Source organism: Lipotes vexillifer, unplaced genomic scaffold (assembly GCF_000442215.2).
Source record: "Lipotes vexillifer unplaced genomic scaffold, Lipotes_vexillifer_v1.1 scaffold426, whole genome shotgun sequence".
NCBI classification, from domain to species: Eukaryota; Metazoa; Chordata; class Mammalia; order Artiodactyla; family Lipotidae; genus Lipotes; species Lipotes vexillifer.
Window position 1 is genome coordinate 950,220 of NW_006779491.1, and position 27,346 is coordinate 977,565.

The following is a 27,346-nucleotide window of genomic DNA, read 5'->3' on the forward strand; positions in this document are numbered from 1 at the left end:
AGCCTGTTCTTCCACCGGCAGCCCCAGCCCCCAAACATCAGGCCATCATGCGCTGGTACCCAAACACCCATTCCTCAACACCTACCAAGTGGCCATAAGGAGCGGCCGATGAGCCTATTTAATATTTTACTCTGTAGATGCACATATGCCCATTGAACTGGGACAAGCTACCTTTCAAGAGTGACAGAGTCATTCTCAGCGCCAGTCATTAAAAAAAGATCGCAAACATGTAATATGTGAAAATTAAGAGGATTTTATTGACTTTTATATGTTCTTGGAGAAAACCATTCGCATGTACAAGCTTGACATTTGGTATGAGATTTTTATTCACACTTTAACATAAATTCTTTGATCTGGGGATCAGACATAATTTTTCATTTCAACAGGACTTTCACATGATTACAGTCACAAAATTGGCACACTATATTAAAAAACTAAATCAGAGCTAGACAAAGTATGAAGCTTTATGCCAATTTAAATCTCAACATGCACCACCCCTCATACATGATCTTGGAAAAATCGTCTGTGAGCTTACTAAAATATTAACCAGAGAATGTCTGAGGTCACAGATGATTGTTTACAAAATAAAACCTCTTTTCCTAGTGCTACTCGTTTTGTTATAGAAAAATATTACAAATAAAAATTAGTGCTATTCAAGGTGTTCATTTCAAAGTCACATATGATACACAGGTTCAAGCCATTTTTTCCTCTCATATAAAGATACCATGATACACAATGTGGAGACTGAATTACCGATCAACCACTTCCAACTCAGTAATGATACACTGTTTATTATGCTGACATTAAAAATGAGAGTGAAGTAAAACATCTGCAGGTATTGGGTACACATAATTTGTTCCTAGTCTGAGACTCAGAAAAATGCTACAGAAACATGACAAAATTTATATTTCTTCCTGATACAAGAAATTTGTCTAAAAATCTGTAATTATAAAACAGATTTGCTTTTTATAAAGAAATGGCTAACTTTTTTCCATGGTTGGATTCTTATTTGGAGATGATTCCAATTTTAATTTGGGCCCTCTTTTCCTGGAGGGTGGGGAGAGGTGGCCCGGTATTGTAAGGTATATTCAACAAATACAGGGATGTTTCAGAGGACTACAGAGCACTGCTACAATCAGCCAAACTGTAATAGTTTACTTTCTTGTGATTTTGTAAATTTTAAAGAAAAGAGGTCTCTTACAAGCTATATACAGCAGTTTACACTTCAGTGTTTCTTTTTCACTCGATATACAGTTCAAATTAATTTATGACAAGTACTTGTCACATAAATTTATGTAGGCACATCAAAATTCTGTAGCTTTACTGGAGGGGTGAAGTCTTCTGTGGGATCATGATTCTGGATTCCATTTCCTGAATAAGTGGGACTGAAAACAAAGATCAAGATTACTAGGCTTGTTCTTTTCTAAACAGACTGCAGTAAATATACATTAACAAATAGGTTGCTAAGAATATTCAGAAGACATGCTGCTTGAAATCAGAATAGAGTACTGGAATATTTAGGACTGATCTCAGGGGAAGAAAGACACAAGCTAATGGCAGATCAGCTGACATCCTATAAGATGATATTAAAACATTCTGTCGGAAATGTGTTTCATTTGTAGGAAATTAGGAAAGTCCATATTGTGAGAAAAATGGTGCTTTCTCAGAAGGTTCTTTCAACTGAATTAAAATTTATATAACATCAAATAATTTGACTGTATCCTGTATAAAGGAACAAATACACTGTACTTGTAGAACTGTCAGTGCTATAAGTAAAACACATCTTTGGGAACTTATGGAAATGTAAGAATAAACAGCAAAGCCACATACAGTTATATGATTTTTTTGAATTAAAAGACAAGATAATAGTTATTTTCCAGAACAAATTACTCTTTGATCTTCCTGGTAGGATAACTGGGCTTAAATGTACCTGACGTGCAACATAGGTGGTACCTGCATTGGTGTCATTGGGTGGTATTCAGCCTTTGTTTTCTTCTAAAAATCAAGCAACTAGGATTTCATAGTGTGTGTGTGTGTGTGTGTGTGTGTGTGTATGTATACATACATGTATAGGTGTACACATATGTACACATGCATACACATGTACATATGGAAAGTCTAAATACCAAATTAATTTTCAAAATTACTTTTTAATTGCTGTATTAAATTGTAATGCTTTGGGGAATGGACAATTTTGATGAGAAAGGAAAAGCTTAGAAAAAAATTTATTTGTATAATAAATTTTCAGAGAATACAGAAATGTACAAAATGGGTAATGATGTAAAATTTATAACACGTGAAGATCTGAGAACTGCACCAGACAACATATATACTTGAAAGAATGAATATTCTCTATTGAAAAAATGTCCTATAACTGTCAAAGAAAAATATGACTATTTCTCCATTCCCTCAACCTTACAATTCACGATCCTAGAGCAACGTACTATTTTTTTTTTTTTTTTTTGGGCCGCTCCGCAGCATGTGGGATCTTCCCGGACCGGGGCACGAACCCGTGTCCCCTGCATCGGCAGGCAGACTCTCAACCACTGCACCACCAGGGAAGCCCACTATTTTTTTTTAAAATACATATTAGCTTCAGGGTGAAAGAACATTAAAACAATGAGATGAGAGGAATGAAATGTTTTATGCCTATTAAGATATTACCTGTATAATATACCAGTTCTTCCCAGCCGTGTTTATGCCATGCTGCATTCCGTATATCTTCCCTGGTCTGAAGATCCTTGTAAGCTTAAAAATAGCCACACAGAAGAATTAAGACTTAAACCAAACATAATTCCACTAGTACAGTGGGAGACTGGTTCCAGGATCCGCTGTGAATACCAAAATCCGCAGGTGCTCAAATCCCATAGCCGGCCCTCTGTATCCATGGTTCTGTACCCTTGGATTTGACCAACTATAGGTCATATAGTACTGTGTGTACTTACTGAAAAAGATCTGCATATAAGTGGACCCCAGCAGTTCAAACCTGTGTTGTTCAAGGGTCAACTGTGTATCCATTAAGTGTTGATTCTGCTGCACTCCTCATTTTCTCAAAGAGCCTACAGACCTTCCTCAACTTATGATGGGGTTACATCCCAATAAACCCATTGTAAGCCAAAAATACTGTTAAGTCGAAAATGCATTCAATACACCTAACCTACTGGAATAGACTAGCTTAGCCTAGCTTAGCTTAAACGTGCTCAGAACACTCACATTAGCCTACAGTTGGGCAAAATCATCTGACGCAGAGCCTATTTCATAATAAAGTGTTGAATATCTCATGTAACTTACTGAATACTGCACTAGAAGTAAAAAACAATAGTTTCAAGTGTATTGGTTGTTCACCCTCGTGATTGTGTAGCTGACTGGGAGCTGCAGCCGCCACTGCCCAGCATCACGAGAGCATGTATTGAAAGCCCAAGAAAAGAGCAAAATTCAAAATGTGAAGTAGAGTTTCTACTAAATGTGGATCACTTTTGCACCATCGTAAAGCTGGAAAATTCTAAGTTGAGCCGTCGTAAGTCAGGGACCGCCTATACTTCGGGAACTCAGTACTAAGCTGGAATGATGGTGAGCTGGCTATTTTGAACAAGTGTTAGGCCTCGTGGGAGACTCAAAGCCACCCGCTCTCAAGACTCACAGTCCAGCAGATTCAAGACGTGCCTTTACAGACCAAGTGAACTTCCTCAATACACGTTAAATCTGTAACCACACACTGTCAGACTACGGATAAACAATATTAGATTCCATTTTTCTCAGCTTTTATAAAGCACTACAGTGATCTGGGTGAGATTGTATTCAAGGCAGTGGAGAACAAAGAGACGCAACAGGGAGAACACAGCTGACCAGGGAGAGCTGCCTGGAAGCTGTGATCTGACCAAGTGGGTCTTCAGGTTAAGGGCCATTTTATCATCGACACGCAGGAACGGGAGGGAAAGGCGCTCCAGGTGGAGGGAGGAGCATGGGTCAAGGGTCAGAGTCCTTGGGGTACAATTTGGATATCTCACCCAGGTGCCTTGCTCTGATTCCCAACCCGGGCAAGATCCTTCCAACCAGTGACCAGGGAAATGCCTCCTAGGCATCTGGACACAGTGTCAGTCGTGACTAAGAGATCAACCAGGGCTCCCTCCTCAGTTCTAGTTTCTGTTTTGGGGCTTCCTTCTCCCTATGAGAAGACCTAACCTTGCAGGCCTGGCAATCTGACCATCTAAAGACAAAAGTTCCCTCCACTAGTAATGGGGTATAAATTTATTACATAAAGTATTGAAGATGCTGAAAAATAGAAGGAAAACAAAATCTTTTACCTCTCACCACCTGGAGGAAAACAGTTAACATTCATGTGACAAGCAGCAGTGTCCTCACCGGGGTCGGGTGCACACCTAGGGTACCATGTGGTGACCCCTCGCCACCCCCCTGCCCCACCCCCCGCAGGGAACACAGGTTGGAGAGGCCTGTGTTCTTTTACAAATTTCCTTAATTAAAAAAAAAATTGGGGGGGGGTAAAATATACATAACAAAATTTACTATTTTAACTATTTTTAAATGTGTAGTTCAGTGGCATTAAGTACATTCACGTCGTGCCACCATTATCCATTGAACAATATCTTCCCATTCCCCTCTTCTCCCAACCCGATACACTTTACTCTACATTCTGCTTCTATGAATTTGAACAAACCACATTTTGTTCATCTGTCAATGCACCTTTGGGTTTGGGGAGGCTTTTAAAGATGGGAGGCACTGAGCCCCTTCATATACTAAGGGAAGGAGGCCACAGATTGGGTGGTGGAGGAGCCATGGCTGCAGCGAGGCCTTGAGGAGGTGGGGGAGGGATGGCATCACGTGCAAGGGTAACAGGAAGTGGGGCTGTGCTGGGGGGAAGACCTGCTTTGAAGCCAGACTTGCCAACGTCTGAGCCTCGCTCAGCTCCTGAACAGCTGTGGGTCCTGGGTGATTTATTCACCACCCGTGAGTCACAGGTATCTCATTTGTGGTGTGTGGCTGTAAGGATTAAAGGTAATGGTGCATAAATAACCAACACACTGGAGGTGCTTGATAAATGTTGGTTCTCTTTCTCTAAAAAAAATGGAAAAGTGAGGCTGAGTTTTGGGGGCAGACAACTGAGAATTCATCTCTGCACATCTCAAGACTTTTTCCTATGAAGTAGGAAGTGGGCAGTGGACATTGGGGACACAGACTCGAGACAAAAAGGAAGGTGGAGAAGGGCAGGGCCTCAGAGTAGACATGTGCCTGACCTCTGCCTGTGCGCCAAAGCACGTGGGTCCTGACCCATCCGTCTCCGCGCTCGCTCACTACAGAGGCTGCCCTCAGAGGCCCCTCCAGGCTGGGGAAGGGGAGGGGTCTGTCTTTTCAGTTTATATCCTCTGGACAGATCATGCACTAAAAAATAATGATAAAAATGACTTCACTCTCACCTTGAACCCATAAAGGTTAAATTACAGTTAGTATAATCAAAAGGCAGGGACAAAGAACACATCTTTTAAAGATCTGTTTGCAAATCTACTCCATTTGAAAACTCTGATCCTTAGGTCAAATCTCAGCTGGCTAGAAAACAACTCCCAGGAACACCACTGCCCCTGACATTCCGGGAGCTGAGGGTTGCTGGTGGCCTCTAATCATTTGGTGCAGGTTTCAATCTTTAAATGCCACGGAAGCCCAGTGTGTGTGGCTGAGGTGAGCAGTGGCTGGCGGGGGTTTGGAGTGGGGTCTCCTCCCCAGACACGGAGGGTTTCAGGAAAAGGTTCCAGGGGCACAATGTGAAAATGACTTTTCTTGCCTCAACTCACCCATTTAGACCCAGGTCCCTGGCAGGTATCTTACCGTTTGGCCTTGTCGGCACTATCTGTAGTTTTCTGAGCACTTTTTATAATTTCCCGTGTCTCCATGGCTGTTCCAGCCCCCTCTTCCCACCTCTACCTGTCAGTCCCATCTAGATGCTGAAGTCTAGCTCGTATTCCACCTTTCATTGGTTTTCCCCCAATTCATAGCTTTGTATCCCTTTATATCCTGATATACACTCCTAACGCGGAGGACCCCAACTGGAACTCCCTGCGTCACCCACCGCATGTGGCCTGGTGGCCTGTCCCTCAGGTTTGCTTTTCCACTCAGCAGACCTGTCACCCGTCTCTGAGCCTCCTGCTAACCCAGCAGGCACATGACTCCGCAGCACTTGGTGGACTAAACAGGGCAAACCAACACCTCAGCAAATTAATAAGGTTTGGAAAAAGTCATGCTTTTCATCTCTTTAATAACCATTTACAAATGTGCCCAGGATGAACCAAGCTACTGCTGAGACCCGGTTCCTGTTCAGCAGAAAGACAGACACAAACAGCCATGACTGTGACCACACACACAGTATTGGGCTCTGGGGGCTCAGGGGACAGCAACATTCCCTTGGGGACAAAGGGGAACATCTGAGTCAGGCCCTGAAAGACACCAAAGATGGTGCCAAACCAAAGTGGGCGGGGATGGAAAAGGCTAGAGAAGGGCTTCTGGGACAGTGGAGTCAGACCCAAGGCAGGGGGTAGGCACGCGTGTGGGCACCTCCTCTGCATGGAATGCAGGACCGTCCCTGAGGGAGCCGGGGGCAGCTCTATCATCTCCCCTTGCCCGGGGCTGCTGCCTCACCTCTCTCGCCCCACTCTCACTTTCACCAGCGCACTGACGTGCCGCACATCTGTGGACCCTTCACTATTGACCTCTTGTTCCGGGTAGCCCAGCACCTACGTTCCATCTGGGACATTTGGCTCAGCTGCAGTGTTTAAGGTTCCTGACTTGAGATATGATTTACTGCCTAGGACAAGTTAGTTAGTAATGAACTCTGAAATCCCAGGAATACAAATATGAAGGGAAAAAAACATACCCCAAAGATGATGCACCATATATAGCTGCCCAATCTGCGAGAAGAATCCTCCAACTGCTTCATTACTGTCTTGTCTGAAGCGAATTGCACGAGCCCTATAAGAAAAAAAACAACGTTCAGATATTGAATCAGGTATGTTAAAAAGTATCAGTAAGTTCCCTCCATCCTCAGCGCAAGTTGTTCAGAATGCATTTGAAAGTTATCTTAATGTACATAAGATGTAAATGTACCTTTCTATAGCTACAATGTACCTTTCTATAGCTACAGCAGTCATTTTTGTGAAAAGTGGACAGTAATTCATAACTATTAAAATAAAAACAACATGGGACTTCCCTGGTGGTCCAGTAGGTAAGACTCTGCGTTCCCAATGCAGGGGGCCCAGGTTCGATCCCTGGTTGGAGAACTAGATTCCGCATGCATGCCGCAACCAAGTCCACATGCCGCAATGAAGACCCGGCCCAGCCAAAATAGATAAATAAAAACAACAACGTGAGGATATGTGGTTGCACTGCTGATTCTTAACGTAAAGTCTAGAAAACTGGCAGAGGGTAGGCTAGGACCTGTCAACTTAAAAAAAGCTGCTTTCCAAGAACACACTGAGAGAAAGTGAGGGAATCCTCGATCCGAGAACCCCACGGTGCCACAGGCACTGTACTCCAAGGGAGACAGGGACCCTGCTTCGAGAACAGGGCTTAAAACAGAGAGGAAGCAAGTGCACCGCACCTACAAAGCAGCTGCACACCACGAACTCTGAGAAACCCGTAAGCTCTGTGATCTACGGCCGAGGGCGGGTGTCAAATTCTGCGACCCCTCGGACAGCATATGGAAGACCCATGGACGTGAGCTTCCTGGCAGTTCACTGTCACTGCCAACACTGAAGCTGCCTCCTTTTCTCCCCACTTACCTGAGCAAACCGTTAGGAAAATGAGTACCAAATGGCATTCATTATGTATGCATCATGTATGGATACACGTGTCTATGTGTATAACATGAAATTGTGATTAAATTGGTTAAAAATTGGCACTTGCCTTAAACTTTGCTTTTTAAGATTCCCTGCTGCAAAAGGTATCAGCTTTTTAAACACCTTCTTTTGTGTCTGCACCAGTACTTTATTTTTATATTTAGTGATGCACTTGAAATCCTAAACAAGTTTTTAAAATGTATGTTTTCTTAAAGCAGTTTTCTAGAATCAAAGTTGAAAATGAAGGAAGCAGCTTCAAGTGATGTAGGAAGGTCACAAAGTCTCTCAAGAGACTCCACACCCGTTATCCATTCAATTTATATCAACACTGCCCAGGCTTGGCCTGATGTCTCAGTCATATTAGGGTGCCAGAGTGGACAGGACTTGGGAAGATGGATTCATTCTAATTCATTTAAAAGAGCTGGAGGGCTTCCCTGGTGGCGCAGTGGTCGAGAGTCTGCCTGCCGATGCAGGGGGCACGGATTCGTGCCCCGGTCCGCAAGGATCCCACATGCCGCAGAGCGGCTGGGCCCATGAGCCATGGCCGCTGGGCCTGCGCGTCCGGAGCCTGTGCTCCGCAACAGGAGAGGCCACAGCAGTGAGAGGCCTGCATAATACACACACACACAAAAAAAAGAGCTGGAGACTATGAACAAGGATTCAATCCACTAATATCCACAGTGAGAGACAAGGTAAGTGAGTCGGCTTGACCAGCGCATTCTCTTCTTAGAGGCAATCTTCACAGTAACTGAATTAGAACATCTCAAAGGGGGGTGTGCTGCAAGGGCAGCCTGTGGTGGGAGTGAGGAAGCCAGTCTCCTCAAGGTCACTTTGTACATCTTGGCTCTCATTCACCACGTGCTCAACTCCACAAAGGTGACCCATGCTTTCAGGTTCTTTAGGGGAAAAGGAGGGATCTCTTGCTATTGCCCCCATGGGCTACCTCCAAGCTATGTTAATTTCTTTAACCTTACATGTAGTGTTAAGTGATCATAATCTTCACAAAAATTACAAATCTGATTTGTAAATTATTGAAATTAAGCAAATCACTTTAATGTGCATTCTAACCCTAAGGGGGAAAACCCTTAGTTTCATTGATAGTGATAAATATTCAGGACTGTTCATTTCATTCTGAATTTTTCTCATTCACTTTCTCAGTAGGCAAAGAAAACATAACTTGCCTTAGCCTGGAAATAATCAGAAGCATGTAGTGAAGAGATCACCACCTTAGTTACCTATGTGCCAAAATACAAATTGAATGCTGAACTGGCTTTATAAATAATTTTTAAAATAACTGAAGAATAACCTCAGTTCCTTCCTTGTGGATTCCACGGTGGGCAAGTCTCAATGAGTAATACGGAAACATAGAACTGGGTGATCCTATTCTGTGGGCAACTAAATTACTTTACTTATAGCATCAACCCTACCCCCCAATTCCTTAATAAAATGATGTCTACAATAATAGTATACAATCAAATATGTATTTCTTAGTTTTCAAATGAAAAGGAATTCTACCTTGCATTATTTGGCCTTTGATGACCTAAGAAGAAAAGATTCATTAGAAAAAAAGATCCCAGAACTGTTTTCTGGAGGTAGATCTTAGAAATTATCTAGCCCAAAGCAAGAAATTTTATAACTGAAAAAAAGAGAATATATATAAATTGAAAGTAAGTAAAAAGTCATGGTTTTCCTTTTCCAAAGTGGCTGTACCATTTTACACTCACCAGAAATGTGTAAAGGTACCAATTCATTGACAACCTCATCAACATGTTATTCTGTCTTTTTAATTATCGCCATCCTAGTGGGTATGAAGTACCATCTCACTGTGGTTTTACTGTGCATTTCCATACTGACTAGGGATGTTGAGCAGCTTTTCACGTCCTTTTTAGGCATTCATAGAGCTCCTCTGAGGAAATGTCTATTCAAATTCTTTGACCATTAAATTTTTTTCCCCCAAATTTATTTTATGATTTTATTTTTTATTGTGGTAAAAAGCACCTAACATTAAATTTATCTCAACCATTTTCAACTGTGCAGGCCAGTAGGGCCAAGTCTATTCACACTGTTGTGCAACAGATCGCCAGAACATTTTCATCTTGCAAAATTGAAATTATACCCACTAAACACCAACTCCCCTGCACTTAGCCCCTGGCAACCACCTTTTCATTTTCTGTGTCTATGGTTTTTACTACTTTAGAAACTTTGTTATTAGTGGAATCATACAGTATTTGTCCCTTTGTGACTGGCTTATTTTGCTTAGCATAATGTTCTCAAGGTTCACCCTGCATGTGGCAGGATTTCCTTCTTTTTAAAGGCTGCATTAAAATTCCATTATATATATATGCCACATTTTTATCCATTCATCTGTTGATGGGTATTTAGGTTGCTTCCACCTCTTACCTACTGTGAATAATGCTGTGATGGACATGGGTGTGTAAACATCTCTTTGAGATGCTGCTTTGAATTCTTTTGAATATATACACAGAAGTAGGGTTGCTGGGTCAGAGAGTAATGCTATTTTCAATGTTTTGAAGAACTTTTGTGCTGTTTTCCATGATGACCGCCCCATTTTATATTCCTACCTATAGTACACAAGGGTTCCAATTTCTCTGTATCTTGCCAACACTTGTTATTTTCCATTCTTTTGATAATGGCCTTCTTAAAGGGTGTGAGATGAATGGAAAATAATTGTGGTTTTGATTTGCATTTATCTTATGATTAGTGATGCTGACCATCTTTTCATATGTTTTTGGCTATTTGTGTATCTTTGGAGAACTGTCTATTCAAGTCCTTTGTCCATTTTTTAATTGGGTTATTTATCTTCTCGTGATTGAGTTGTATGATTTCTTCATATATCCAGGATACAAGTCCTTTATCAGATATGTGATTTGCAAAATTTTCTCCCAGTCTGTGACCCGTCTTTTAATTTTTAAAACTGTATCCTCTGAATTACAAAAGCTTTTAATTTTGATGAATTATAATTTACCATTTCTTTTCTTTTGTGGATTGTGATTTTGGTGCTTATGTAAGAACTCTTTGCCTAACCCTAGGTCACGAAGATTTTCTCTTATGTCTTCTTCTGAAAGTGTTGTATTTTAGCTCTTACATCTAGGTCTACAATTCATTTTCGGTTAGTTTTTGTATACAGTGTGAGGCAGGGGTCTAAATTCATCTTTTTGCAAGGATACCCAGTTGTCTGAGGACCCTGTGATGAAAAGATTATCTGTCCCCAATGAATTGCTTTGGTACATTTGTCAAAAACCAATTGCTCACATGCATGAGAATTTATTTCTCGTCTTTCAGTTCTATCCCATTGATCTATATGCCTGTCTGTATGCCAGTACCATACTGTCTTGATTATTCTAGCTTTGCAGTCAGTTTTGAAATTGAGAATTGTGTGTCCTGCAACTTTGTTCCTCTTTTTCAAGGTTGTTTTAGCTATTCTGGGTCCCTTGCATTTCTAAAGCCTGTTGGGATTTTGATTGGGATTCTGTTGAATCTATAGATCAGTTTGAAGAAAAATTCATATTTTGCTAAACTAAGAAGAAAAAAAAAGCAATTGTATCATTGTGGTGCTCTGTTTATGTGACAAAAGCAACATTTCAGAAAAGATAACATCCAAGAAGAATATGAAATAACTTCATGTGACACTTGGGGGGTTTTGTTTTTTTTAAATAAAAAGTCCTTATCTCTTGGAGATATATACTAAAATATTTATAGATGAAATTTTATGTTGTCTGAGATTTACTTCCAAATACTCTGGGTTGGGGGGTTTAGACCTAATCAAGACTGGCCACGTGTTGATAATTACTGAAGCTAAGTAATGGGTATGGAAGGGAGACCTGTGGTATTATTCTCTCTAGTTTTGTATATTTTGAAAAATTTCATAATACAAATATATCAAACAAAACAACAGTCTAGTATCAAATCATGGCACTAACCCCAGATTTTATTTCTAGAAGTAACACTATGGCCTAAAAGAATCTATTTATAAGACTAAACAAACTCATCATTTGCTAAAATACTCACCAGTAATTGCCCCATTCAATCATAGTTCCTGGCTGAAAAGAGATTTGGATTTGGTTTGTTAGCTCTTCTGTGAAGAAATATGGAACTAACAGTATAAAAAACATCAAATGACAAGACTAACTTAAAAATTAACTTTTAATAATGTGAGATATAACAGATACAAAAAATGTAACAAAATAGTATTATTCACTGTGTTCATACCTATCCCACAGTGGAAGTAATATTCTGTGGCTTCATCTAAGAAGACAACATACACACAAAGTGAGAGTTAATTAAGTCATCCAATTATAGTCATAAAAACCATAGTTAGGCCCACGATGATTAAACTGTTGGTACCTATTCAGACTTTATTGTGAAATTTTTAAATAATTCAATTTAAGTAAACCTAACAAGGACATCACTTGTTCTTTTCCCAGTATAATACTGAGTATTAGACCACCAAGATCTACTGATACTTTTTCACTTTAACTATGTTGCCACCTGGGCCTTTCTTTTTAGTGGTCACCTAAGTAGGGAAATATCTAGAAAGTCGTACAAATATTATTCCCCTTTTGTCTTATAGTGCTGTATAATGTATTCAACAGTCACATGTTTATTAGTTGCTCTAGTTCAATGACAATAGATGCTATATAATATAGCTCGTCCTGCATGTTAGGTCTTTTCTCTTAGGTGTAAGGCTATAAAAAACAAATGAGCTTAGCAAAGAGAAAGGAGGAGAAAGAAGGAAGGTTTAAAAAAAGGAAATAAGAGGATAAGAACTGGACAGGGGAGAAAACGAGCCAAACACACGTCACAGAACATTCGCTCAGGGTCTGCTGTCCACTCAGCATCAGGGGGGCGTGTCCTTCTGCACAGAAGAACAGGGGGACAGTTAACTCCTATTTCAGTACTTACTCTGAGCTGGTAAGATCTGAGTTCATATATATTCGGTCCTGACCGTGGGACAGGTTCATTCCAGAAACTGAACTCCAATAGCAGCTGATTCTTCCTCGAGAGAAGCATGTTGCTTCTCGCCTTACGGAATTCCGCAAATTCCTTTGAGTGAACAAAGGTGCTCGTGAAATCTTCTAATATTTATATCATAAATATTAGAAGATTTATAATATAAACCCACTTTAGCAACATTTATGTTCCTCCCACAATAGAATACTATTATAAATAGGGTCCAGTTGGCCTGAGACAGTCCCAGTTTACATCTTGTTGAACCAGCATAATGACTATTAGTATCCCTTTCACTCTCAAAAGTGTCCAAGTTTAGATATCAAACTACATAGTCATCCTAATTATTTAAATGACAAAGTAAACTAATTTAATTTCCTAAGATTTTAGGTTCTTCTAACTGTTTGACAGCATATTGAGACAGGTGACATGGACACCTCAAAACATCAGATAATCAAACAGCCATTTATATTGGGAATTCCCTGGCAGCCCAGTGGTTAGGACTCCGTGCTTTCACTGCTGAGGGCACGGGTTCAATCCCTGATCGGTAACTAAGATCCCACAAGCCTCACAGCGAGGCAAAAAAAAAAAAAAAAGTCATTTATATATGGACGGGAGTCTACACAAAAGGTTTTCTTTCCTAATAATGTATGGCTGGTAGAATATTCTCCATTAACACACACCTCTTCGTGAAGGGAGGGGGAGGATAGCAAAGTCGGCCCAAGATGAAGAATATGTGGTTGTCAGTTCCTGAAGTAGATATGTGTTAGGTAACCCAGACTGACTTACCGGTTTCAAAGTTCCAGCTTATCAAAGTACAACTGACTTTTACAATAAGAACTATCATTTTAATAGTATTACAACTGGTTACTCTATGTTTAAATACAACCTCAAGAGTCCAAATAATAAAATTTTTACTACAGAAAACTAACAGTTTACTAACAAAAACGATGGCAGAAAAGAGTCACTTAATTCTGTACTAACATCTACTGTATCATTAGTCTTTTTCAAAAATCATTACCTGATTTTCTTTGAGTTTATTCATGACCTCCGTGAGGACTGGATAACCTCCTTCATACCTCCAGAGGTGAACTGAAATATATTTTAAACGATAACATACATTTAGAGTTTCATGATACTCTTACCTTGAAAATATTCTAGATACGCATGGTGTTAACACAGTACAAAACTGTAATGTGTGTTGGCTCAAGTTACACCATAAAGTTTCAATAATAGATTCAAACATGAACAACGATCAAAAAGGAGTTTCTGCAGTGATTTACTGGAGAAACTACTTTAACCATAAAACTAGACTGAGACTTGGAAAGCTTTGCTTATAAAAACAAGCATTATGTTAAAAATCATTTAAGTAATGACAGTAAAGGCTTAAGGAACAAGAGTTTATTCCAAAGACTTCTGCTTCCTACCAGCTTGATCCTGCTCGCCATACCACGTGTTCCAAGTCCCCACCAAAGTACAAGGGTAATGTTTATCTTCGTGAATCTTCGGCAACACCTCCTGACTTAAAGAGAAGAGAGAGCAACACTAATTAAACCACCACCGAAATCACACCAGGTGGACAACACATGATCAGTAACAGGAAGAGGTCATCTACTCTGGGTTCTGACAACTGACCTCAGAATACGTTTATGATAAAAAGACGTGCAGAATTAGCCTTTGGGCTGAATTCTGCTGTGCTCTCATGTCCCAATTATCAGAAGCGTAGGTGACTGATACCCCAGCTATCTAGAACAGTGGTAAGTAACTCAAGTATATTGATAAAAATGATAAAGAAGAGCCAAAGGTCCAAAAATTCCAGGAACTATGAGTCTATTATTTGATGTTTCAGAAACAAACCAAAAAAAAGAAGTATATACTTAGGAATAGTGATGTGTATGAAAGCTAACTTTTGCTGGTTCGAAAGATGGGAAGGATGAGAGAAATGGGAATAGGAGAAACAGAACGCGGGAAAAGAAAGGGAAGAAGGTCATGTGGAGGATGGGGCGGATGACAGGAGCGGCCCAGGAGGCACAGGAAGCAGCAGCAGAGAACGAGTGGGCTTTAAGGAAGACGACCGAGCCGGGGCACAACACAGTCTGGAAGCAACCCCGACCCCAACAATGCCGATGGGTGTCAAAGGGGCAGGAGAATCCAAATGAAAGAGACGATATGAGGCATAAATTAGTTTCTACTCAATTCAACCAGCTGAGGGGATTTGAAAGGTATCGCACCTAATCCCACGCTGGACACAACGCCCAGTTTGTCGCTACTGATTGCGCATGGTGGTCCTGGCAGTGTATTAATTTAACAGAGGTGCCAGAGCCTGGTTCCACGGAAACCTTCCCACATTACAGATTCTAATGGACAGGGAAAGGTAAAGGGAAGAGCCATAACTGCATCACACCAAGAGAAAAGCTAAAATTTGCACACTTTTTGAATGGAAAAATTACGATGAAAAAGTGCCATATAGATCCAACAATGGATGCAAAAAGATATCAAGGGTCAGAAATGGAACCTGTTCTGATTATTTGCTGACGTCAAGTGATATTAAGCTAGTGATCACCACCTGATGCTGAAGCACTAGGACTGGGTGGATATGACTAGTTAACAGAGAAAAGCTCTGAATGGTCTTATGTCTAACTGAAAACTCAAATGACTTTAAGACCCAGTACAATGACCAAACCACGTAATTTTATGAAGGGTAGCATTTACTTTTAAAATTAAGATCAGATATTAAATGTATCTGATGTATGACCCATGAATATTCAGAAATCACATGGGATTGATGGAAATCGGGGATGGAGAAAGACAGGTTATGTCAGGGAAATGGAATTGGGTTTTCCTTTTGCCACATGACATGATCAGGAAGTAAACAACCCAGCACTGGAGCTAGTGTGGAAGACGGAAGCCTGCACAGATGACCCAGGTGAATGGGGGCTGTAAGGTAGGTAGTACTTGTACTCAGAACTTGATGAGTTGGGAAGAACCTCATTATCTGGGCCCCTAAAAACCAGGCTGGAAACAGGGAGCTGCTGAAAGTTTCAGAGAAAAGATAAACAAACATGATGAAGGAGAAAACAGAACTCAAGCAGATCAATTTGACAAACTTTTGGGTAATGGACTACAGGGTGGGGTGAAGGTACAGGTGCAGCTTCAAACCCAGGAAGGCAGTCAGAAAGGGCTTCTTGGAAATGGGCCTCAACAGGCCTGGAGAGGGAAACAAGCAAAGAGAAGCAAAATACACGTCAAATGAAGAATACACAGCCCTTAGTGACTGGCTAATCACATAAAACTAAGGCAAGAGTCAAATAAAACCATGGTGAGTGTCACACATGGAGAAACTGGAAGGGCAGGGTAATTCTACACATTGAGTTTGAGGTGAGAACATGAATAGATAGCCAGGAATCTGAGACAGGAGATGAAGTGGGGAAAAAAAAAAAAAACAGGGCAGGAAAGATAATCCAGGGAAACATCAGCATACAGAAAAATTTCATTTTATGAGAAGAGAATTAGAAAAAAGCATTTGTTTTGTTTTTAGGACACTTCTAAAATAAAGAGAACTGTGCTGAGGTGAGCAAGAAACTCAACGCTAATGTTATATTTCACGAACCACCTCCAAAAATAAAACAAAAGATGTTTTGCTTCTGAAAGTTATGCTGATTCTGGTAACAAAATCATTTGCTTTCTCATGAAAGCAGCAGATATGAAAGGTTAAAAAAAAGCTTTTAAATTATATTTGTGGACAACTGATCATTAAAATGCTATTTCTGTTAATAACTAATGCACTTAATTCTCTTTGGTCTTAAAGTTTACAAATTCTATAATAATATATGGGTTTCATGTCATATGAGAATCTGCTGAAGGGACTTGAATCCTAGCGGATGGAAGACCCGGGAAGAAATGGCAGCTCTACTGAAATCCATACAGGGCTCTCACGCGGCAATATTACTTAGGAGTAAAACTGGACACAGTGGAGGTCCCAGGGATGTGAATTCTAACACTCAGAGCTGTCCAGAAATGGAGCGTATGAAATGTATTTAAGCATAGCGTCAGGAAGGGCTGCAGAAAGGACTCAAGCACTGGATGAGTAGCTGGGCTAGACCGCCTTGCAAGGTCCCTTCCAACCTGAAAGAGTCTAGTAACATTCCAAAGTCTGATAGCCTATGTGAGGAGTTAGCCAAACGAGCGCTTAAAATGCAAAACATCCTTGGTAATGCCCAACAGAGCTCAACTTAAGAGCCTCTCCAAGTTCAGCTTTAAGAAGAGGCATGAAAGATCTCGCTCTGCTATCAAGGGTTAGTGCAACTGACAAATATTAAAATCATTATTTTTCCCCAAGTAAAGGATAGTTTGGTATACACACCAAATTTTGTTGTATGCTTCTAGGCATTCCGGTTTAACATTGTGAACTGAAACAAAAGAAAATTCAACGATAAACTTATGAACAAAGGGAAAAAAGTCAACTATGAAGATAGCAAACCTATGACTCACACTGTAATTTGTACAGACTGCTTGTTTCCCTTTTGGCTAGGAGATTAGAGTGAGCATCTTTCCTTGGATCAACTTTCCGGACAAATAAGGATTTTAACCAGCTGTCCTCTCGAGGTCTGTTAATGGAAGACGCCAATTTCCTATGGAATAGCAAATGCAAAAATTTGAGTTTAATCAGAGGTACAAAGATCCCAGGGTCTTTAGGTTGTGTCGTGTAGTACACTGTTTTCATAAATTCATCAATCCATTCAGCAAATACGCCTTGAGCACGCCATCTAGGCACTATTCTAGAACCTGGGATACCGCATGTCCACTTTCCATGCCACCAGCATGCACTCTGAACGCAGGAGTGGAGTGTGAGAGAAGTAACTTCGGCACTCCTAGGAGAGTTCTCACGTGTATCTCTGTGAGTTCCACTGTGTGTCCTTCCTTCCTCCAAGGAAATTTTCAACATAGAAAAAACATACAAGGAAACCTAGAATAGTCAAATTCACAGAGAAAAAAAGTAGAATGGTGGTTGCCGGGGGCAGAGGGGAGGGGAGAATGGGGAGTTACTACTTAATGGGCACAGAGCTTCAGTTGGGGAAGATGAAAAGGTTCTGGAGAGGGATGGTGGTGACAGTTGTACAACAATGTGAACATACTTAACGCCACTGAACTGTACTTAAAAATGGCAAATTTTATGTTATATGTACTTTACCACAACAAAAGAATGTGAAAAGGAATATACAGAGAAAGTGAAACGAATTCTTTCGTTAAAAAACTATTTTACCCCTAAACTAACCTTAGAATCAAGATTTTTAACTCACAAAAACCTAAGAATACAGACTTCATTAACGTATAAATAATTTGCTTATTTTCATCTTATAACTGAACTCCTACTATCCATGCTGTCAGAAAGTGAGGATAGATTTGACTTAAGTAACAAACTACACTTTACCCGTGAAATTTTACGTGCATGTTTAATTCCCATATGCTTGCTGGTGGGATCACAAATTTGTGTGACCTCCCTAGAGGGCAGTGTGACATTATCTATAGCAAAATTAAAACTGTGTAGGCCTTTCGGCCTAAGAGTTGCACTTGTAGTATGTCCCACGGGCAGCTATATTTAGACAAGTGCACACAGCTGAATGCGTGCAAGCATTCCTTACTACCTTGTTTCCAGTTTGTTCCTGGTACAGGCAATTTGGAACCCATTAATGGGGACTGGCCAAATAAATCAAGGTAGAGCCAAAATCAGAATAGAATGCAATCAATACAAGGAATGAGGCAGATCTACACGCACTGATATGTTGGTATCGCTGAGATGAGTTACATGGAAGAGCAGGCCCAGAACAGTACACAAATACACACACAAAGTGAACTGCTTAATAGTGAGGACATCTGGGGACTGTGAGTGGGCTTGGGATGGGAGGAGTTTTCCTTTCGTTGTATAACCTTCTGGACTCTTTGAGAATTTTCCACATACACATATTATTTTTATACCTAAAATTAGCTAAAATATCTAAAGTGCATGTTTAGAAACTCCTTTATGGGTAAGGTATATAGGTATATATAACCTGAGAACAAGATTTTAAAAATGAAAGCCTGGCTGAGACTCACCCTCTTCCTAACTTCACACAACCATAATCAAATGACAAATCGCGTCCCTTCATCTTCTCCACTTTAATTCATGCACAGTAAAATTACTCTTTTTTGGACATACAGTTCTGTGAGTTTTGATAAATGCATAAAGCCATGTAACCACCACCACGGTAAGATAGGGAACAGTTCCTTTACTCCCTAAAATTCCTCCTTTCGTAATCAACCCTTCTCCCAACTCCTAGCAACCACTGATCTGTTCTATGTCTCTACAGTTTGCCTTTTGCAGAATGTCTCATATATGGAATCATACAGAATGTAGTCGTTTGAGTCTGTGCCCATTCTTTCTGCACGATCGCCTTTATGCGGATGACCATCCTCTCTGGCCGGGGCTATCACGGCATACTCTTTATTGTTTTAATCTTTAATTCACGTACACATAAGTGATCTTTTCTGCCCTTTGCTAGATCATGCCAAGGGCAGTAACGTGCTGGAATTCCAAATGACCAATACAAACACTCAGATCTTATCCAGTGCTTCAAAACAAGGTCTGGCTACTCACAGGCCAGTGTGAGCCTTTTCTGGAGGGATCTATTGGAAACACTAGATGATTTCCTACAGACCATTTTCAATCTGTTTAGCAGACCTGTTTAAGGGCACAGATACCATAAAGCAAATATAAGAGGAAAAGAGAGAGTGACCCCAGGTGTTAAGGAAGGGGAGTTTAAACAAGAGGCAAGAAAAACTTGCATGACATGCAAATTCCCCAATGCTTCATGAGATGAATGAGTGGATTCCACATTAATACAAATTCCTATTCTTATTCAACTATGGTGCTTTAGAAAAAACAGAACTCTAAATTTCACGGGTTACAATGGCAGCATTTTTCTTTTTTTGCTTAAAAAAAAATTGACTTGCTGCTTTAATGAACAAATATTACAGAACACTTTTCACTCCATATGACTGTTTTAAATTTAAAAACCAATTCATAGGATATTAGCTAGAAACCAGATAAAAAGATTTTTTTTTGACCGATAGAGCATACAAATATATAAACAAAATATACAAATATAAAACTAACAATAAAATGTTTTCTATAAACACAGTAATGATCAAGAAATAGAAAAGCATTTTTTCAAAACTTTTAAGATTAAAAAGCAGCAAGCTCATGTTAAATAAGCAAAATAACAAGTTAATACCAGTACATGCAATTTTTCTTATTAGTGCATAGGACAAAAAAATATAGTCCTAAGTGGCATTTGTAAAAAGAAGTTGGAAATTCTTCCATTTTGCTTTTATTATATGTTAAAATGCCTTAGAATTAAGAAAAGTGTTAATGGTGGTATCCCTGAAGGAAGGATGGAGAGTTAATAAGAGGAGACACACATCTTCCCCCATATAATATCTGTATTGACTATGTTTTTTATTTTACTCTGTATATTTTTAAGTACATGTTTAACCCCTAGTGAATACGCTTAAAGCACTTAGGACAGCACCTGATTAATGGTGAGATTTAAAAACTGTTTTTAAAACTACTTAAAAAATACTTTTAAAAGAAATTATATATAAAAACTATTAGCTCTTTAGCAGAAACCAAAATCATATGGTATTTGTTTTCAATTCACTCTTTTTAATTTTTTCTTTCCAAATTTATTTATTTTTGGCTGCATTTGGTCTTTGTTGCTGCACGCAGGCCTTCTCTAGTTGTGGTGCACAGGCTTCTCATTGCAGCGGCTTCTCTTGTTGCAGAGCACGGGCTCTAGGCACGTGGGCTTCAGAGCACAGGCTCAGTAGTTGTGGCGCACGGGCTTATCTGCTCCGCGGCATGTGGGATCTTCCCAGACCAGGCCTCGAACCCGTGTCCCCTGCATTGGCAGGTAGATTCTTAACCACTGCGCCACCAGGTAAGTCCCCACTCTTTGATTATATAAATAAAGTAATTCTGAAGAAAGCAATTCTCCAAATGAATCATGGTAAAATTTACTTCAATAAAAATAAAAACATTTTTGTCAATTCGTTTAAAGTATTTCATTTTATTTTTTTGGCTGTGCCACGTGGCTTGTGGGATCTTAGTTCCCTGACCAGGGATTGAACCCCAGGCCCTCGTCAGTGAAAGTACCAAGTCCTAACCATCGGACCACCAGGGAATTCCCGTGTTTAAAGTATTTTAAACACACCATGTTTTGGGATATTTGCTTAAATAATATCATGAAGCAAATGGCAAGCATATAAAATTAGTGATATGCAAAGTAGAAAGTTTTAAGATTTTCCGGACGCGCAGGCTCAGCGGCCATGGCTCATGGGCCCAGCCGCTCCGCGGCATGTGGGATCTTCCCAGACCGGGGCACAAACCTGCATCCCCTGCATCGGCAAGCGGACTCTCAACCACTGCGCCACCAGGGAAGCCCAGTTTTAAGATTTTTTTAACGGCACTTTGTATAGTTCGTTTTTTTTTTTTTTTAGGAATAACAATTATGAACTAGGAAAGGGGTACAATGGAAGTTTCTAAAAATATGAGCACTAAGGAATTTCATTAAGAAATACTCACCAAAGCAACCACTACTAATAGTTCTTAATGAATCCTTCCAGAAGTGCATAGACAAGCGTATACCATGTGCACTCATATTGATATTTAATTCCTATGGCATTTAATACTTTATAAAATAAGAGAGCATAATAAAGAATTATTGATGGACTAAATCTGGAAGGGAAAAAAATTCCAAAGTAATTCTTCCCTTCCTCCTTAGAATTTAAGGGGATTACAAGCTAATAAGCACATACTTCCTGCTAGGCACTGGACTAGGCAGTTTGTTCCTGTCTTCTCATTTAATCCCCGCAACAATCTAGCAAGGTAGGTATTATTGCATTTCAAGGACTGGCTCACAGAGGTTATTACACAACCTGAGCTAAGAAGCAGCAAGATAAAAATATGAACCCAGATCTAACTGTAAAGTTCAAAATATTTTCACTAATAAGGGATGCTTCCTCCACACAAATCTCCCCAAGTGAGCATTCGTTCCAGATTTTAATACCAAAGGGATTTACTTTAGGATGGGTAAGATGAGATAAGGGATATGACACCACTTTGTAAGCTAAAGATTGACCTAAGAAATAGTCAACATCACAGGACACACACAAGAACCTGAGTGCTGCTTACTTGTCAAAGTGGGGTATCAACTGTCTTAACAAATGAAAAACAGTGTGGCGCAGCATAGCCCCAACTGACTGTCGAACTCTGAAATCTTTCAGCTGGCAGGTGACCAAAACTGCTTCCTGTGCCCAGTCCAAGCTGAATCACGGAAAGGGATAGAAGCAGCCATGCTAAGAGCTGTCAGGGTGATAAGACCTGGGCTGGGCCAGGGTGCTTTACCAAGAGTGACAAACACTGCAATCAGCTGTCTTTATAACATCATATATGGGTTGGGTGGCACTTTACAGCGGGTGAGGTAGGGGGCAGCACATCCTACAAAACACTAGATTCTAAATAGAATAAGCAATATGTGCCTGGCTCAATGGATACAAAGATGAACAGATGCCTAGCCTGCCCACTGTCATGGGAAAAACCTATCAGCAAACAGCCAGAGCAGTCACAGCCACTGTGGACTCACATGCACTGTGGGAACTCGAGGGAATGAACCGCCTTGGCCTTGGCCTGCAAGGAGCAAGAGGGACTCCAGTGGAGACATTCTAGCTCTGTCTTGGAGGACAAGCAAGACAGGGGACAAAGCCAGTGATAATCCCAGTCAAAGGGAACAATGTGTCCTGGGGCATGTGGAGTCGTGAAGCTGTGTGGCATGTTTCTGGAACAGCAAAGCGTTCGGGAAGGCAAGAGAACAGGGTGTGGGAGGACAGTGAGAGGAACCACGGGAGGGCAAGCGGGCCAGGGGGGCTGGGCTCCCGTGCACCAAGCCTATCAGCTGGACCTTATCCTGTAGACGGGGCAATGCTAGCAAGTTTTCAGAAAAGATCCAGGTGTAAAAAGCAGCCCGGCGGTGGTATGGCGGTGGACTAAGCAAGAAAGGCAGGGAGCGTGGCTCCTGGGCTCCTGGCGGGCTGCCCAGCCCAGCAGTACCAGCACACCGAAGGCATCTGATACTCACTGGATGGACCAAAGGATGGTCCTGGGTTAAGATGATGGCAGGAGGGATGAATGGGATGGATTACATTCAAAAGATACTCCTGAGGTGAAGAGGAGAAGACACGGATACTGATTAGGTGTGGAAGATGGTGTTTTGGTTTAGTCGGGGCAAATTACAGAAGGGAAATACATTTAACACAGAGACCACAGGATGAGGCAAGGGGCTTTGGTCGTCTGATCACCAAATATGCACGGACTGTGCCCTGCACGTGTCAGGCACTGGGCCAGGCTGAGGCTACCAAGAGGAATAAGCCTGGCCCCGACTTCACAGAGCTCGGTTTGCTGGTGGAAGCAGACGGACAAACGTGATCACAGCCCAGGGGAAGAAGGGCCCCTCCGTGGAGACACAGGTGGTGGGCGTGGCGGGCTGAGGCAGAGGGAGTGGGGTCTAGGTCAGCCTGAGGGAGACTTGGACCAGCCCTCTGAAGAGGCACCTGTTGAGCTGAGGGCCTGGAAGATGAGGAGCAGTTTGTCAGGTTGCTGCCCACGGGAGGAAGGACTTTCTTGGAAGCAGAATTCTAGCTGCCAAAGCCAGGGGAATGTGAATACAGCAGAGGGGAGAGGGAGGGGCGGAGGCCGAAGGGCCCACCCAAAGAAGAGTCTTGCCTTAAAGCAGGAGCCATGGGACTCCCCTCCCCCGCCCCGCCGCCAAGCCCAGTAAATCTGTCTTCACCACTGCTGCTAGAGACAGGGGTTCCCCAACCTTTCATTTTGAAAGACACAGAGATGAAAGAACAGTGTAACGAAGCCCGCTATGCCCTGTATCTAGATGAAAAATGAACATTTTATAATTTTTACTGTTTATATATATTTTGCTTTTTCATTTTTACCAAACCATATGAAACCAGAGTGCAGACATCATGATACATCATCCCTAAATACTTCAGCACACAGCTCCTAAGATCAAGGACAAACCACGTCACTAATAATAAACATCACATCTAAGGAAAATAATAATCTATAATATCTAATATCTACTCCATCTTAAAATGTCCCCAATTGTCCCTAAAATGTTTTTTATAGATTTTTTTCTTGGTGGAGGTGGGGTGGAAAGGAAGAGGGGTTAGGATCTAGTCAGGGTTCATGTCAGAGATCTTTCTAGTAGGAAAATGTCCTACTCATTTGTTCTGGGGAATTCTCTAGCTGTCCCCCTCACCAATGGCTTCAAGTCTACACTCTTGATAGGAATCCAGCCGAGTGGTGATGCAGAGGCACAGTCAAGACATGCTGGAGGCAGAACTAACAGATCTGGCAACTGACTGGACGGGTGGGAGCAGGCAGGGAAAGGCTTGGGGAAGACCTGGTTTCTGGCCTGGACCACTAAATGCAAGATGTTCCACGGCTGGGGAGAGAGAACCCAGGAGGAGCAAGTAGGCTTTGCCGGAGGAAGATGAGTTAAATTCTGGGTACATGGTCGTTTCCAGCACCTGGGGGACACTGGTGCAGGGCTCAGTAAACAGCTGAGCAGAGGGCCTGGCACTGAGCAGAGAGAGCGAAGATGTGCTTGGCAAATCGGCCTCCCGGGAACGCGTCCTCCGTCCCTCTGGAACCACTCTTGCAATGTCATTCACAACACCCCTGTCGGTAAGTGGTTTTCTTCCGTCATCTTAACCTTCTGGCAGCATCTGGCACAGCTGAACCACTCCCTCTTTGAAATACCGCCCCCGGGCACTGACCAATAATGACCTCACAGCTGCCCCTTCCAGCTCCCTTACTGCCTCTCCTTCCTATAACCAGCCTGTAAATATCCATACAGCCCAGGGCCTGCTTCTCAGCTCTTTCTCTATCCACACTCCTCAAGCAAATCTCATCCATTCCTATAGTTTAAAAAAGCATTTTATTATGAAAAAATTTCAATAAAATACAATATAGTATACTGAAACCCATGGATCTATTAACATTTTGCCTTCCTATATGCTGACAACTCTCAAATGCTGTCCAGACATCTCCTTGGAGGAGTCATATAGGTCCAATAAGCCAACTGCCTACTGGGTCTTTCTATTCGAGTAGCCCACAGACATCTCCAGTTTCACAGGGTTCAAAACAGCCCTGGATCCGCCCCCTCCCCACCCTGCACCTGTTCCTCCTTCTCTGAATGACTAGCAAGCACCCTGTGTGTCTTATTCACTGATGCTTCCCAACAGCACCTGGCACGTGGTGGGCACTCTCACCTTTGGAACTAACGAGTCTCGGTAAATGGCACCAGCATCTGCCTAGTTGGCCATCATCCTGTCCCCTTTTCAAAGTCAGCCTGATCTTTTAAAAACGTAGATCAGATCATGTCACACTAAAGTGTATACCTTTAAACATCTTCCATGTCTCTCGAGAGTAAAATCCAAGCTCTCTCAATGGCTTGTACGGCCTGGAATTATCAGGGCCCTGCTGCTCGCCACCTGTTCTCCATCTTCCCTTCACACCTGCTCTTAGATTTTTCTCGGGTTTCCCAGCATGCCTGACTCCTCCCATTCACGGCTTTCATGCCCACTGACCCTTCAGGTCTCAGCTTAATGCCACCTTCTCGGAGAGGCCTTCCATGACCTCATGCAGGGAGGTTCCCTGATTCTCCCATGCCACCTACCTCAATCTGTAAGTCTACATGGGATTTCACCTCTGCCATGGCTTCCTGGGGAGAGTGACCATGGCTATTATGCTCAGGTCCATAGGGCTTCACCGACATCATATACATTCAATATCTGATAGAATCAATGAGTTAGCTGGGTCCAGACTGAGTCCTAAAGAACACCTACAGTTAAAGCAGAGTATAGCCCAGGAAAGTGTGAGTAGTCAGAAGGTACAGGGGACCTTGTATAGAGACAAGGACGCCAGTGTCAAGAGCATTTGGCCCCAGCAGGAAGTGGGGGTACCGGGCACACCCGGGTCCAAATCTCCAGTTTATTAGCTTCAAGTGACCTTGGGCACTTTAGGGGAACACCTTCAGTCTCAGCTGTCTTTTGTGAAAAGAAGAAAATATCAATTTCATGGGCTTTTATCATCTGTGTGAAAAAATAAAGCAACAGTAGATACTTAATAACAGAATAAAAATAAAAGGAGGGTGATTTGTTAACCGACTTGGAAACATAAATATCAAATTTTGAAACACAAGTTGAGCATGAGTCCAAGGAAGGGCACTGGGCCTCAAGCCTCACAAACTTGGGTTCAAATGCCTTTTCCAGCCACGTGTCTCAAGCCCTTTAGGTTCCTTCTCATCTCTAAAATGCACATCCTATTACTTACTTCTTAAGAGTGCTACTAGGATTACATTAAATAAGCCGTATCAGTATAAAGCTGGCCCGTATTAGTTTAACAGGTAGCTCCCTCCCGCTTCCAATTTTAAGTGCCAACTGCATTTTCTATAGGCTCACTATTTAATTAAACACAAACAGAAAGAGAAAATTTAAGTTACCCAACGTAAAGAAACCAAAGAAGCAAATCGACGTGTAAGTTAGTATGGGATTTGGTTTTTCGATTTGGAAAATGGGACATGGCTATCTCAGGGATGGATTTTGAAAACCAAATATTTAATCCAATGAGGTTAGAAAAAGAGTTTAAACACGAAGCCAACGTCCCCTTAGTGCTGATAACTGTACATACTTTTTGATTCGCTATCTACTTTTAAATGCAAGTCAACGACTGTTCTTAGGGCTGACACCTCTTCACTACTTCTCCGACCTCCACTTGAGGGCTCACCGGGGACGCTGCGGTATTTTATTTCTTCCTCCCAACAACCCAGGAGGTGAGGGTTATCTCTACTGCCATTTGCGGAATCAAGCACTGAGGCTTTGCGCGGGCGAGCAGTGTTCTCAGGCGGCCGCAACTTCAGGGCCTGCGGCCTCAGGCATGCGCCCGCCGCCCTGCCACTGCTCCGGGTCGCGCCGGGTCAGGGTCCTGTAGGCCGGGCAGGCTCGGCGCGCGGACGTGGCTTCGGCGCCGAGCGTCGTTCCCACCGTGACCTTGAGCCCGGCCGGCCCGGCAGGCAGGCAGGCACTCCGACCTCGCCGAGTCTCCGACTCGCCCAGCCGCGCCGACCGAGGCCTCGGTCCCGCCGCCCCGCAGTCCGGGAGGCCCTACCCAGTGAGAGCGCGGCCGGGCCGGGGCGTAGACTCGTGCCGGGGACCCGTGCCCTCCGCCCCGCGGCGGCCCCTCCCCGGCCGCTCCCGGAAAGGGCGGCGCTGCTCACCAGAGCCCGGGCTGGAGGCTGCAGGGGCCGGCCCGCCGCAGAAAGCTGCCGGCCGAGGCCGCTCCGCCGGCGCGCAGCACTCGCACCGCCATCTTGCTCCGGCGCCTCGGCTCCCACCGCCCGGGCCGCCGCTGACGCCGCCGCCGCCGC

The 27,346-nt window shown here is 42.3% G+C and overlaps 1 protein-coding gene across 2 annotated transcripts; it reads right to left on the bottom strand.

The window, feature by feature from the left end:
• Positions 1 to 232: 232 nt before the first annotated feature.
• On the bottom strand, positions 233 to 27,346 carry NIPSNAP2 (nipsnap homolog 2). 2 transcript variants are annotated; one of them, XM_007452665.1, is made up of 10 exons: positions 27,197 to 27,346; positions 17,301 to 17,440; positions 17,173 to 17,218; positions 14,237 to 14,331; positions 13,831 to 13,901; positions 12,765 to 12,905; positions 11,871 to 11,902; positions 6,881 to 6,975; positions 2,665 to 2,748; positions 233 to 1,385 (listed from the first exon to the last, which is right to left on the bottom strand). In XM_007452665.1, exons 1-10 carry the CDS (start codon positions 27,286 to 27,288, stop codon positions 1,321 to 1,323), a joined length of 861 nt encoding a protein of 286 aa, XP_007452727.1. In that variant the 5' UTR covers positions 27,289 to 27,346; the 3' UTR covers positions 233 to 1,320. The 2 variants fall into 2 exon arrangements, with proteins under 2 accessions (XP_007452727.1, XP_007452728.1); XM_007452666.1 differs by lacking the exons at positions 13,831 to 13,901; positions 17,173 to 17,218 and having other exon boundaries at positions 27,197 to 27,316.

What these genes read in the sequence shown, in the direction of transcription:
- NIPSNAP2 (XM_007452665.1), bottom strand. Translation starts at nt 27,288, where the DNA reads ATGGCGGTGCGAGTGCTGCGCGCCGGCGGAGCGGCCTCGGCCGGCAGC. An exon ending in ATAAACTCAAAGAAAATCAG is followed by an intron (nt 12,906 to 13,830) that starts GTAATGATTTTT and finishes GTTCACTCAAAG; the next exon opens with GAATTTGCGGAATTCCGTAA. An exon ending in ATTGAATGGGGCAATTACTG is followed by an intron (nt 6,976 to 11,870) that starts GTGAGTATTTTA and finishes TTTTTCTTATAG; the next exon opens with GGCTCGTGCAATTCGCTTCA.